This window comes from Prosopis cineraria, unplaced genomic scaffold, assembly GCF_029017545.1.
Source record: "Prosopis cineraria cultivar Desert tree isolate PC_DT_omini unplaced genomic scaffold, ASM2901754v1 PC15, whole genome shotgun sequence".
Lineage (NCBI taxonomy): Eukaryota > Viridiplantae > Streptophyta > Magnoliopsida > Fabales > Fabaceae > Prosopis > Prosopis cineraria.
In genome coordinates, this window is record NW_026555346.1 from 347,447 (window position 1) to 359,514 (window position 12,068).

Here is a 12,068-nt window from a genome sequence, read left to right on the forward strand (position 1 = left end):
TTTCATTAAAGTTTTTTAAAAAATAAATTTAAAATATTAATCAAAATTATTAAAAATACAAAAATTTTAATTATAAATAAATATTTAAATATTAAATATCATTATTAATTTAACAAATAAATCTAATCCAGCCAAGCCACCCAAAAATATGGCTCCTCATTTCTTTTACCTTTTATAAAGCCAAACCGACTTCTACATTGGGCTGCGTGAAGAGTTTTTTTTTTTTAATTTCAAAACTCCTTCATCCTTATGAAAAAGTTCCCGCCTTTTTTCCCCCCACTTTTCAAGTTCCAAAACTCCGTTCGAAGTCTTCAATTTCAAGGAAAAAAAAGCTGTCACTCTCCGCTACTACTGCACCTATTTTTTCTTCTTTTCCCTCTTCTGTCTTCCTCTCACCTCCTCTCTTTTTTGGTTCAAGATCTGCCTTAGCATCCCACGCTTCCTCCGTTCAACTTTCGCGTCCATGGGTTACCAAGGGAGAGAGCTCGGGAGTGTGAGTTCTCATGGTGGCTGCCTCAGAGCGACGGGTTCATGCTTCAAGTGTCTTCAGATTTACTCGCATTGCTCTGTGTGTCTCTCCTTACCATTCTTCGCTTCCTTCGTTTAGATCTAGATGGTGAGGCCGTCGCACCCTCCATTCTTCATGTTCGTCGGCCATCTTTTAGTGAGTAGATGGAGCTTCAGGTGAATGAAAAGCAGCAAAAACATCAAAGCTCAGATGAGGTGGATTTATTCACGAACCTTGGTGGTTTTCTTTCTTTTTTTCTTTTCTTTTCTTTTATTCATCTCTTTCGTTGCAATTTTGACTCTTTTTCTTTGAGAAATGGTTGAATCATCAGGTTGGAGAAGTTGTTTGAAGCGGAGCATGATGTTCTCAAGGCTCTTAGGGGAGGTGGGATTCAGATCATGGTTGGAATCCCCAATGAGATGTTGTCTCTCTTAGGATCTTCCCCTTCTACTATCGTCTTTTATGTGAAGGTGGTACGGATATCAGGTTGCTTTTGTCTCTATGATTCTCGATTCTCATTTTAGTTTTCATTTTGTTTCCTGAGAAAGCAAAAATTCCATTCTCTCTTTGTTCAATATGCTTAACTGCTTCATCTAAGATTAACTTCTGAAATAATAGTAGTTTAGCAAAAATTCCATTATCTCTTTGCTCAATATGCTTAACTGCTTCATCTAATATTAACTTTTCAAATGATATTAGTTACTATTGAGATCATAGAAGCACCAGAGTATATTTTCATTGCTTAACTACTTTATCTAAGACCATTGTCGTTGGGTTTTCTATGCTTAACTGCTTTATCCCAGAATCATCCAGAGCTCTACATCTGCCAAGACCAATGGTGAGATCTTGTTGGCAATTAATTGTCTCATTGGGCCTCAGATATGAAGAGAAAGATGAACCTTTATCCCCTAGAGCAGGAGACTTGGGAGAAATCAGGTTCCCGTGAAAGGTATTCATCACTGTTGTTCTTTCCATTTTGCTTGCTCTTTTGTGATATATTAATTAATATTCGTAACCAGCAAAGCTTAACATGAAACTGAATAGTGCAGCTATATCCTCTGAAATTACTTTCACACATGTTTCACACACACACACACACACACACGAGTTCAGGGCTATAAGTCTTAATGTGCCAATTTTCCCTGTTATCAATCATACGGCAGTAAAAGCTTCTTATTCTTCTCCCCTATCATTTTCTCTCCCCATTCTACGAACCAAACTTTCAATTTATGATCGGCCTTGAACATATGCCTTTTCAATACATTACAAATAAACAACAAAAGTAAGTGAATTTAAAATACAGCATCCCTACTAAATATGTGTGTGGTATTTCTGAAAGTATCTTTTCTTGATGCAATTTATATGCTTTATGTTTAATTTTTATTTTTGATGAGTTGGGAGCTGATGGTGGCCATCCTCACTGAAGAAAGTTGCTTTAATTGTTGGAAATCCTCAAAACCAGAGTCTTCCAAGGCAAATGTTGTTTTGTGCTAAACGTACTAGTTAATAGTCTTAAACCTGCAATTGGCCTTAATTAGTGATTACTGATTAGTATTAGCTATTCTGTTTTTTTTTTCTCTGATTCTGTCATGAGCTTGGTCAGTTCCCTGTAAGGATTATGGGTATTTTTTTGTTAAGAGTGCTATGCCTAAAAATTTATCTGTTATAAACTTATCTTTTCTCAATCGAACATACAGAAGACTAATGCATGTGAATATACAGACAACATAGCAACTTTTGCTTCTATCTCATCAAGGGGATTTATAGTCCAAACTCCAAAGTACCAAGGGCGAGATGTTATTGTCTGAACTTTAGACCCCAATTACGAAGTCTGAATCACTTATTGCAGTTCAATTCTATGTGAGGGCTTCTCAGCATGGTCTGTGCTTTGGCACAACATAAACCGTACTTTCCTTTTTGGGTCTTGATATAACCATTGCATTTTAATGTATTTTACAGGTTTTCATGACAATGGATGCCATGCTTGGGTTTTAGTTTTCATTGCTTCTTTTCAAAAAGAGTAGTTTCTCTGTATTCTTGGATGTGAATAGTTAGGCAAGTGGTCAACTGGTCATACTACTGAAAGAAGTTTTTATGATTTAGAGTCTCTTTTTCTTTAATTTATAATTCAATAATTCCTGTAAGGTCTGACATTCCTCGACCTTCTTTTTTAAGTGTTGAAGAAAACTCATATATGCTCCTCATTTATAATGTAGGTCAAGAGGGAGATCAAAATATTGCAAAATCTTTGTGGAGGGCCAAATATTGTGTGGTTGCTTGATATTGTTAGAGACAAGCAATCAAAGGCTCCAAGGCTAACTTTTGATTATGTCAATAACAATGATTTCTCTCTTGGATTCTGCCATGAGCTTGCTCAATTTTCCTATAAGGATGAACGGTATTTTTTCTCGAGTTCATGGTTGTTGATTATTGCATCTGATTATTATTCCTTCAGTGTGGAAATTATTTGTATAATCACCATCTATATCTGTCATGATGGTGCCTATAGCTGTTTTTTGTGCTTGGAGTATATGCAGGACTGAACTTGCTCTCTCTTTTGATATATTTCCATGAACTGTGATTTTTTTTTTCCAACTATATATATATATATTTGCAGATTTGTCCCAAGAAAATCTACATAATTTTGAAGTGTTTATAATTATCACCATGGTGAACGGTTAATCAATTTAAGCATGAAGTATTTTGCTTCTGTTAGGGTCAGGATTCTCTACTATTCCGATGAAAGTTTTGGTAGTCTTCCAGCATTCTGGACAAGGCTCAGAAAACATATGTTCATAAGCTATATTGGGGATTGAATGAAAGATAATCAGAAAAATCATTTATGATGGCACTCCCGGCGTAATGTTTATACCATGTATATATAATTGCGTGTGTATCATTTGTATCTTAATTTTTTTAAAATAATTACAACAATAAACATTTTTAAACATGTATACTTGATAATTTTAAAATAATTAGTGAGGGGAATTGATTCTTTCATGGGGTTCATTGCAATTTTAAAGGGGAGCAAGTGCAATTTTAACAAGTGAAAATATTGCTGATTTATAGTGGGATTGAAAGATTTATTGCATAGAGATAGAGAAATCTTTCAAAACTTCCAAACCTTCCAATCTTTTGATTTGTTTGACAAAAAATTAGTATATTTTATTATTAACATTTTTAATCATGTAACATTGCTTAATGTTCATTATTTGGTCATTTACATCTTTTTTTTATTGACATAATATAAAGTGTATTTTGTTAACAAGTAATATAAAATAACCTGTGCAATGTACAGAGTTGTGATTAATTTTTAGATTGTAATAGAAATTATTATTTATAACTGTTTAAATTGATATTTATAATTTATTTTATAGAAATTTTATCGATGACTTAATTGTTATTCTCAAGATGAAATTGTATATCACATGTATTAAAAAGTTCAGAATTTAATATTTTGTAATTTATCTATTTATTTTAACTTTTTAAAACTTAATACTTTATAATTTATTTCTTATTTTTATAATTTACAAACAATACAGTACTCATTTATATATTGAATTTTTATTTTAAATTGTAATTTTAAGTTTAACATTTTTTTAAAAAAATTATATTTGACACAAAAATATACACAATAAAATTCATGTTTTTTCAAAAATTATACATCTAAATTATATCTTCCAAACAAGTTGCAATTTATTAGTTTACTTTTAAGGAGAAAACTTATCCAAATATTAATTATGTTATAGTCGTTACCCTAATTTTAGTTTATTCTAACTTTAGTTTTGTAACTTCTAATCCCAACACATCGCATATCACTCTGAGCCACCCAAAATGACAAATTTGCCACCAACTTGTGTTACTGGTCGTTCTTTGCTTGTTCACAGCATAAAACTAGTATTTTTTTCTGTTATGAATAAGCAAGGAAAACCCATTTTTGCACTTGATGAAGGAGTTCTTCAATGCTTTTCACTCAGGACAAAAAATAAAAGACCACATTGATGCTAATGATTTTTTATTTCTCTCACTTTCATGAAATGTTGATCGATGTTGTTGATTAAGTATAGAATCATAGATGCCATCTCTTTTAATCCCACATGTATATAAACATTTTTTTAAATGTAAATTTACATCAATAGAAGTTAGTTAGGCTTAGCAGAAAGAGCTAACCCCTCATAATATGATAAACTAAAATTTAAATTTTCACTAAAAAAAATTCATGTTTTGAAACAAGATTGCCTCCAATAGAAAACCTATTCCAAATACATACTGTCTAAAACAACTTTTTTTTTGGCATACAAAAAAGATAACCACACCAAATCTTAGCGCATATTTGGTTTTCACACGAGTTTCCCCGAAGTCCATTTGGAAGAAATAACCATTTGTTAGATTTGGCAAAAATTGTAAATGGGTTTTAAGGGAAAACCACGCTGGCAATTAATGATCCGTGCATGTCAGCTAATAGAAGATTACTACAACCTATAGGTGGAATATCAAAAGTGATATATTCAGTGTCAATGCAATGAGCCTGGTGAGGAAAACTGCACTTCAAGACAATTGAATAAATCACATGATAAGCGTATCAGTGAGATATTATACAACTGAGTCTGCAGTATTCTGCACAAATGTTCCTCTTTCAAATTATTCTATCGACTAAAACAATATCACTAAGTTTCCTTGTAGACAATATCCTACCAATTTCTCAGAGGATGCCAACGCGAGAACATATGAAAAGCTGCAGATTAATGGTTGCAATATAATTTTTTCATTGGGGCCACCGGGGCCACCGGAAGGGAGAAGAAACTTTGAGAAAAAATGAGCATGCCTGGAATCGATAAGAGTGTAATCTTTAATGTTGCGTCAGCTTGAAGAAGTAATAAAGAATCGTCTCTGTACAGTGTAAAAGTGTATTTCCCACAGCAGCATCGCACAGTTTACCATGAGAAATCATAAATCAAAATTAAGCTTCCTTCAATTCTCGAACATGAATGTACTTTTTAAGTGGAAGCAATGTCCGCCAAAAGCATCTTGAGCGCCTCGTAGGTCATGAAACAGATACCTACACCAGGCACCACCTTATAATATTCAGGCAAAATTCCTCTGTATAGACCCCACACGCCTTCTTGCCGGATGATGTGACTAAATACCCCAAAGAGGCCCGTTTTATACACACGGGCTCGCCCACCAGCCCCCTCCAACTGCTTCCTTCGCCTCACAAGATCCAAAGGGAAAGTCGCTGCATAAAATATGCGCAGATGAATCCAATCATATCACATTCTAGTCCTAAGGACTTGTTGGTCTAAACTAGAAAATCTCAAAAAATCATGAGGCTCTAATGGTAATCATGCAACGTTTCTGATAAAGCTGCGGCACTTAACAGACAGAATGTCCCCCAAAAAGGAAAAAAAAAAAAAAGAAAAACAGTAAGCAGCTTAATATGTTATCATGAACTTAGTTCTGAACAAGAAATTCATGGTTGAGCAATTAGATCTAATAAAGACAGAAATTATTAACACATAATTAAAAAAAAAAATCATTCATAAAAGCAGCATAAGAAGCAAAGGGTAAAATAAAACATGCAGGCTTACCTGTATTTGGACAATGTGAAACCCAGTGGCACTGGCACCATACCTAAATGAAAAAAAACGGCGCATGCACTAATAGGTTTCACATGCATAAATACTCTCAGTACCTGTAGCCAATGTGCAAATAATAGAGCTTTGGATACACCATTATCCCGAATCAAAGACATGTTTTTTCTCCCACGAAAAGTAAACATTATGTCTAAATTGACAATGTAGTTTATTTATTACTTTTGTCACGAGTAACTACACTTATATGTTATTGTTATTACCATCATTACAGTTATGCTGAAACCAACACTATTATTGTGTGAGCTCACTATTTAGAACTGCATGATCAAGAATTTCTGATAACCACCTGACCATCAGGTGACGAAGCTTATGTGAGAAGCATACCAGAAAGAGAACACCTCTCACATTTGACAATTGAGGGAACGATAAAGCCTTATAGTTTCATCCAAGTAATGCCACCCCATGTTGTAATCCTCCGCATAGCTTGGGGAGACATGTCATAGAATAAAAGTTGGGAAGTTGAACACTTCAATAAGATCTTTAGACAGTTAAAAAGGTAAAGATAGGAAAAAGGCTTTGGTTGGTTGTCCTCCTTGCTAAATTCTCATATGCCATATAAAGAACAGCTCCAACGTGGCCCTGGTTCTAGGGGTCAATCTGGTTAGATACTTGGTGCAGCTACTGCACCAAACCCTCTTTCTCTGCATCAAAAGCATAGTAAACCACTACACACATTAAATTCTTCAATATCCTTTGGTTGAGCAAATTCATCAGTTTAGCCAAAAGATTCGTAAGTTTAATCGCACATCTAATGAGCATTTGATATAGACACTCTTAAAATGAGTATTGTGACACCACATAGATGAAGAGTTACATGACTCTAAATATAATGCTAACAGAAAATTTTCAATCACACTTGCAGAAACCCAATGATATTTGTAATCACAAGCAGAAATAAACACAAGACAATACAAGGCATAAATGAAAAGAATATTATCAAAACCATAATAAAAACACGTTATATAAAAATGTTGACAGCAGCAAAAGAGACCTGAATTAGGAAGAAAGAAGTAAATCCATTAGGTTTAAGGTTTTAGATGACAATATATATATATATATATGTTATATAAATGTGAGTACTAAAAATGCCTTCAGATCACTCACCTGTTGACGACGCAATGCCTGAACGGCTGCCACAGGCCAGACTGACAAGGACACTTGAATCATTGGACCTGATGTTCAAGATGATAGGCAAAAGGTTATGCTAGTGGTGAAATTACTTATGAGTTAATTAATTAATTAATAGCTATTAATCAAATTATGCAAAAATAGGAATCCTGATAAAATGCTAAATCAATTTATGGACAAATTACCTATTTGACTGCCATAAAGATCTCAATGTTTCATACACAGTGAAGCTGATTGCAATATTGGGCCCTACACCCTGCATAAGCAACAAAGCTTAAGTTAATAATACATTAAAGAAATCATCCAGTTTCAGTAATAGAAAATCTGATTACACCAACATACCAAAAGCGTAGCTCCAAGTCCCTTATAAAGGCCCAGAATTCCCTCTTCATGGCTAATAGTTTGTAAAGCATGCCAAACCCCTCGATAGTAGATAACTTTTGTCTGTAAAATATTAACATTGCTTAATTTAATCAAGTAAAATACAGATACAAAAATAATCAACCACTAACCGTGCATGAACAGTTCATTTGACCAATTTTAAGGAAATGTTTCCTTTCCTTGTCTGCACTCCATTTACAAAATACAAAAATACCAGGCCTACATCAAGCAAGGTTCCAAGCATCTAAGAGACTAAGACCAGACAGAAGACTAAATATTCACAAATACTATTACACTACCAAGAAAGGGCAAAATTACATCACCTTGGACAGAATCTCAGGAACAAAATGTCTGATGACAACAGTCATCAATCTAGTATAGAGCAGGAGGCCGGGCACTTTTCAAGCTCGACAGGGAGAAGAAATGAGATTGGGGCAAAAAAGGAAAACGCACCGTCAACGTTAATAACTTAATCTTACCTGAGCAGCAAGACGCGTTCTCACAAGATCCAATGGATACGTAGCCGTAGCAGCACTTATTCCTGCCAGGCCACCACCTACAAAATGGATACAAAGGTCCGCACTGATATTATCCTTCTCAATTTTGAGTCCTGGCAGCGTCTTTAGTAACTGTAGAAGTAAGAATTATTACATACTAATCAAGCCGCAGAAGACAGTAGTTATGAATACAATTACACCATCTACTATAGTCTTAGGATTGTAAATATGAATACCCAAAAAAAAAGCAACCTTCTTGTAGTGCTCATATACATAAAAGTTTACTGAGGAATAGGGTAGACGGTGAGCAATTGTAACCAGATTTCCTTTCCAGAAGGCCCTAAATCCCTCTTCATTGACAATGCTTGAAGCCTCATGCCATATACTGGCTTTTCTCAAAGTTGCAACACTGGAGTGCATACCCTGAACCTGAAAGCAATGATTAAAAAGATGGATGAGATTACGGAAAAGAAGGTAATATGAATGAAAATGACCCTTTTAACACCTCCCAAAAAAAAAGTAACAAAAAATGAAAGCAAAAACTTAATAGACATTGCATAACAAATTAATGCTTCATTTTCCGTGATTAGGTCACCTTTGCCTTTTCACAGTCCTACCAAACATAGCCCAAGCAAGCCAGACAAAACCAGATAGAGGCCTTAGAAACTGTTCACACAGTTCTAGTTCTACCAGTTCCCAGCGCACTGAGGAAAGTGCAGGCTGGCGCCTGACCCCAAACAACTGCTACCATTTAGACAAGCATTAACTACTCAGGTCAAGAAGACGGGCTCAGGCCCCGAACCTGCTTTTCCAAAATTCCTTCAAATCTTAAGACCCAGCCCTTATGTAAAGGACTCAGGGCCAGGCTCAGTTAAAAAAAATAAAAAATTTAATATTATAATTTAATTAAAATATTTTAAAATTAAACATAAAATAAATCAAAGTAATTACTCAGCTGGCCAAATTTTAATAATTGCTTTGGTTAAACTTGGTAAGAATTAGAGTACCCATCTAACACAATCAAAGATCAAAGCATCGGCCACCTAGCACCTACGGCAAGACAATAGCTGCAAGTGGAGAGCAGATCATGAGAGGCGTGAGGGAGAGCATATGTGATAGACGTAAGGGATGAATGGACATCAGATGCGGGAGGGAGAGCTGAGTGACTGAGTGAGGCAAAGATTAGAGACAAGGCAGGTATCACCGATGGCGGGAGAGCAAAGATGCTGAGTAAGGCAGAAATAAGCAATGGCCGACGGCAGAGCAGATGAGATGAGTGACTGCAAAATCTTCAATCTTCGGGCTGAAATTGTTAAACCAATAGCTATTTCCCCATCACTGCTCATCATAAGCCAATCATCCTTCATTGCTAGGAGACGAATGAACAAGCGTCAGAAGCTTTCACTGTTTGCTCTGCCCCGGCCCTTTTATCATCTTTTCTCGTTTAGTTAAATTAATGGCTTCCTTTGAATCAAAACGCAGAAACAGTCGAAAAGGGCCTGGGCAAACTCACAAGCCACAACATATACCAGCCCAACATTCCTTCCATTAAAAAAAATAAAAAGAGAAAAAAAAAAAAAAGAAAAGAAAGAACGGTCCTTATTATGAATGATGGTGGTGGTGATTTGGCCAGGAAGCATTGAAGTTCATTAAGTCTACGAATTATCCAGCATTCCTCAATCTAACCCGGGTTATTTAAGCCCAGTAGAACACAAAAGAGGGCACAAAGGAAAATAAAAACAACGCGCGCAGCAAGCTGAAAATATTTATCCACATTAAAGACGAACATAAAACCGATAATACTAACCTGAAAGAGTATGGTTAGTCGAGCAAGGGGCGCGGTGCATGTCTTGCTGAGAGCGCCTGCAACGCCGCCAGCAAGAAGCTGCGAAATAGGGCCAATCTGAGACTGCCGCTGCCGCTGCCACGCCAACTTCCTAACCGCCCCATCGACGACAACACCCGCGTGACTCGGATTGGTACCTCTTTGGCCCCCTTCTACCACCGCACCAACCCTAGCCTCCGTTTGCATACCAGTTTCTGTTCTCTTTTCCTACACCTCCTAATCTCCCATCACCAACTTATCTAAACAGATAATTTAAAAGAAAAATAAAACCTTCGCCTTGCCCTAGAGTTCGAAAAAGCAATAAACGATTCAGTTAAAAGAAGAAGAAGAAGAAGCAATAAACGGCTCGATAAATCATGAACCCTGAGACAGCAAAGAGCCGCGGTAGACGAGCACCAGCACAATTATGGGGATCTCTTTGTCATCCTTGTTTCTGCGGTTCAATGCTTGCCTGTGAAAGGTGAAAATATGTCCGGACAAAGAGAAAAGCGAAGTCATAAAAGAACCAGAGGATGAGACTACGAGGAAGGGTGAAACGTCGTCGTATGCGTCTCGGGTGGTGTGAGCGAGGCAGACGTTGGGTAGCGTCAAACACTTTTCAGTCGCAAGAATGAAAGGTGATTCTCTGGAGTTGATTGATTGATAAGGAGCTGAGGGTGAGATTGACCCTAGAAGGAGAGTTTCCCCAGGCGCAGAGGCAGAGCATGGGATTCCGCGGTGAACGTCTGGTGCGAATCAGAAGGGAATATACTCCTAAGTTAATTTATAAATTACTTTTAATATGTGTTTTTATTACAATTGAAAATTACTAAATTTTATTACCTTCACCTAAAAATTTAATAAAATTTTATAAGAGTTTGGGATTTGCGAGAAATTTGGGTGTATCGAGTTTGTGGTTCACATTTCAATTTAGTTTTTAATTTGTTCAAAAATTATTTGATAAAAATTTATTCAATAAAAATTAATTGTTGTAACTAAATTTATATTTGAATAGATTTTCTTTAAAAATAATTTTATACACTAAAAATTATTTAAATTATGATAGTAAAATATATTTTTAAATGTATAATTATCAAAAAAGACATTGATTTATGATAATTTATAATTTTTATTATATAAATTTAATATATTTAAAATATTTTAAAAATATGATAAAGATTCTAAATAACATAACATTTGATCTATAATGCTAGAACTTAATCATTAGTCATTTGTACTTTTTAAATTTGTAATTTAAAAAAAATGTGATAAAGATTTATAATTTGTATGATGCATTAATGTTAAAAATTAACATGATTAATTATTCAATTTATAATATTAAAAACTTGATACCTAACTATTATTATTGAAATGATAATTATATTTTTAATGAATTAATTATTTTTTAAATAAAAGAATAAGAAATTAAATTTGAGATAGTATGATCAAATAACAACTTATTTTTCAAATCCACTTTTCAAAAGTTTTATTATTTTAAGTTGATTAAAAGCATATTCAATAACATCCAAAAATAATTTTTTTACAAAATTAAAAATCAAATAATATCTTATTTTTAAAAAATAAAAAGGTACTTCTTGAATGTTAAAAATGACAAAACCAAACGAACCATTGTAATTATGTTATAGCATTTCAAATCACTTTCTCAAAACAACCACAAAAAATAATAATAACAAACCAAATATAAAGTTGCCAGCACCTTAGGGTCTGTTTGGTTGGAGGTAAATGAAGGGGAGGGGATGGGAGGGGGCTCCATTTCTCTCATTTGGTTCAAAATTTTTGGAAGGGAGGCCTCTCCTCCCCTTATTTTGGCTCCCTCCAAATTAGGATTTTTTAGAGGGAGAGTTAAATTTGTTAACTAATTTACCCTCATTATTTTTATAAAATTATGATATTACCCTTGAAACACAATAAACACAGTCTGTCTCGCAGAAGCTCAATCTAGCTTTCTTTTTTTCGCAGAAGCTCGGTCTGTCTCGTCATGTGTCTTCTTCTCGCTTTCTTGGATCTCTTGGTCTGTTGGAGCTCTCATTGTGCGTCTAGTCTGTTGTGTTCGA

General features: G+C 34.8%; 2 protein-coding genes across 6 annotated transcripts; one reads left to right on the forward strand and one right to left on the reverse strand.

Moving 5' to 3' along the window:
• Positions 1-327: 327 nt before the first annotated feature.
• On the forward strand, positions 328-3,103 carry LOC129294691 (uncharacterized). Of its 3 annotated transcripts, none has more exons than XR_008589428.1 (4): positions 328-745; positions 840-994; positions 1,312-1,457; positions 2,725-3,103. XR_008589428.1 is itself a non-coding variant. In XM_054933152.1 (4 exons), the coding sequence occupies exons 1-3, from the start codon at positions 689-691 to the stop codon at positions 1,452-1,454; spliced, it is 333 nt and encodes a 110-aa protein (XP_054789127.1). In that variant the 5' UTR covers positions 328-688; the 3' UTR covers positions 1,455-1,457; positions 2,725-3,103. The 3 variants fall into 3 exon arrangements, 1 of the variants encoding a protein (XP_054789127.1); XM_054933152.1 differs by having other exon boundaries at positions 328-723; XR_008589427.1 differs by having other exon boundaries at positions 328-994; positions 2,231-3,103.
• A 1,937-nt stretch (positions 3,104-5,040) lies between these two features.
• Positions 5,041-10,734, reverse strand: LOC129294323 (uncharacterized). Of its 3 annotated transcripts, XM_054932580.1 has the most exons (8): positions 10,377-10,732; positions 9,976-10,253; positions 8,421-8,597; positions 8,151-8,300; positions 7,633-7,734; positions 7,476-7,546; positions 7,267-7,334; positions 5,041-5,744 (listed from the first exon to the last, which is right to left on the reverse strand). In XM_054932580.1, the coding sequence occupies exons 2-8, from the start codon at positions 10,198-10,200 to the stop codon at positions 5,506-5,508; spliced, it is 1,032 nt and encodes a 343-aa protein (XP_054788555.1). In that variant the 5' UTR covers positions 10,201-10,253; positions 10,377-10,732; the 3' UTR covers positions 5,041-5,505. The 3 variants fall into 3 exon arrangements, with proteins under 3 accessions (XP_054788555.1, XP_054788556.1, XP_054788557.1); XM_054932581.1 differs by lacking the exon at positions 5,041-5,744 and adding an exon at positions 6,287-6,827 and having other exon boundaries at positions 9,976-10,734; XM_054932582.1 differs by lacking the exon at positions 5,041-5,744 and adding an exon at positions 6,287-6,803 and having other exon boundaries at positions 9,976-10,732.
• Positions 10,735-12,068: the final 1,334 nt, after the last annotated feature.

Bases quoted from the DNA above. Each gene is read 5' to 3' on its own strand.
- LOC129294691 (XM_054933152.1), top strand. From the start codon at position 689: ATGAAAAGCAGCAAAAACATCAAAGCTCAGATGAG. The intron at 724-839 runs GTGGATTTATTC...TTGAATCATCAG, and splicing joins AACATCAAAGCTCAGATGAG to GTTGGAGAAGTTGTTTGAAG. The intron at 995-1,311 runs GTTGCTTTTGTC...GCTTTATCCCAG, and splicing joins GAAGGTGGTACGGATATCAG to AATCATCCAGAGCTCTACAT.
- LOC129294323 (XM_054932580.1), bottom strand. From the start codon at position 10,200: ATGCAAACGGAGGCTAGGGTTGGTGCGGTGGTAGAAGGGGGCCAAAGA. The intron at 7,735-8,150 runs GTAAGATTAAGT...AATATTTTACAG, and splicing joins GAACGCGTCTTGCTGCTCAG to ACAAAAGTTATCTACTATCG. The intron at 7,547-7,632 runs GTATGTTGGTGT...TTGCTTATGCAG, and splicing joins GACTTGGAGCTACGCTTTTG to GGTGTAGGGCCCAATATTGC.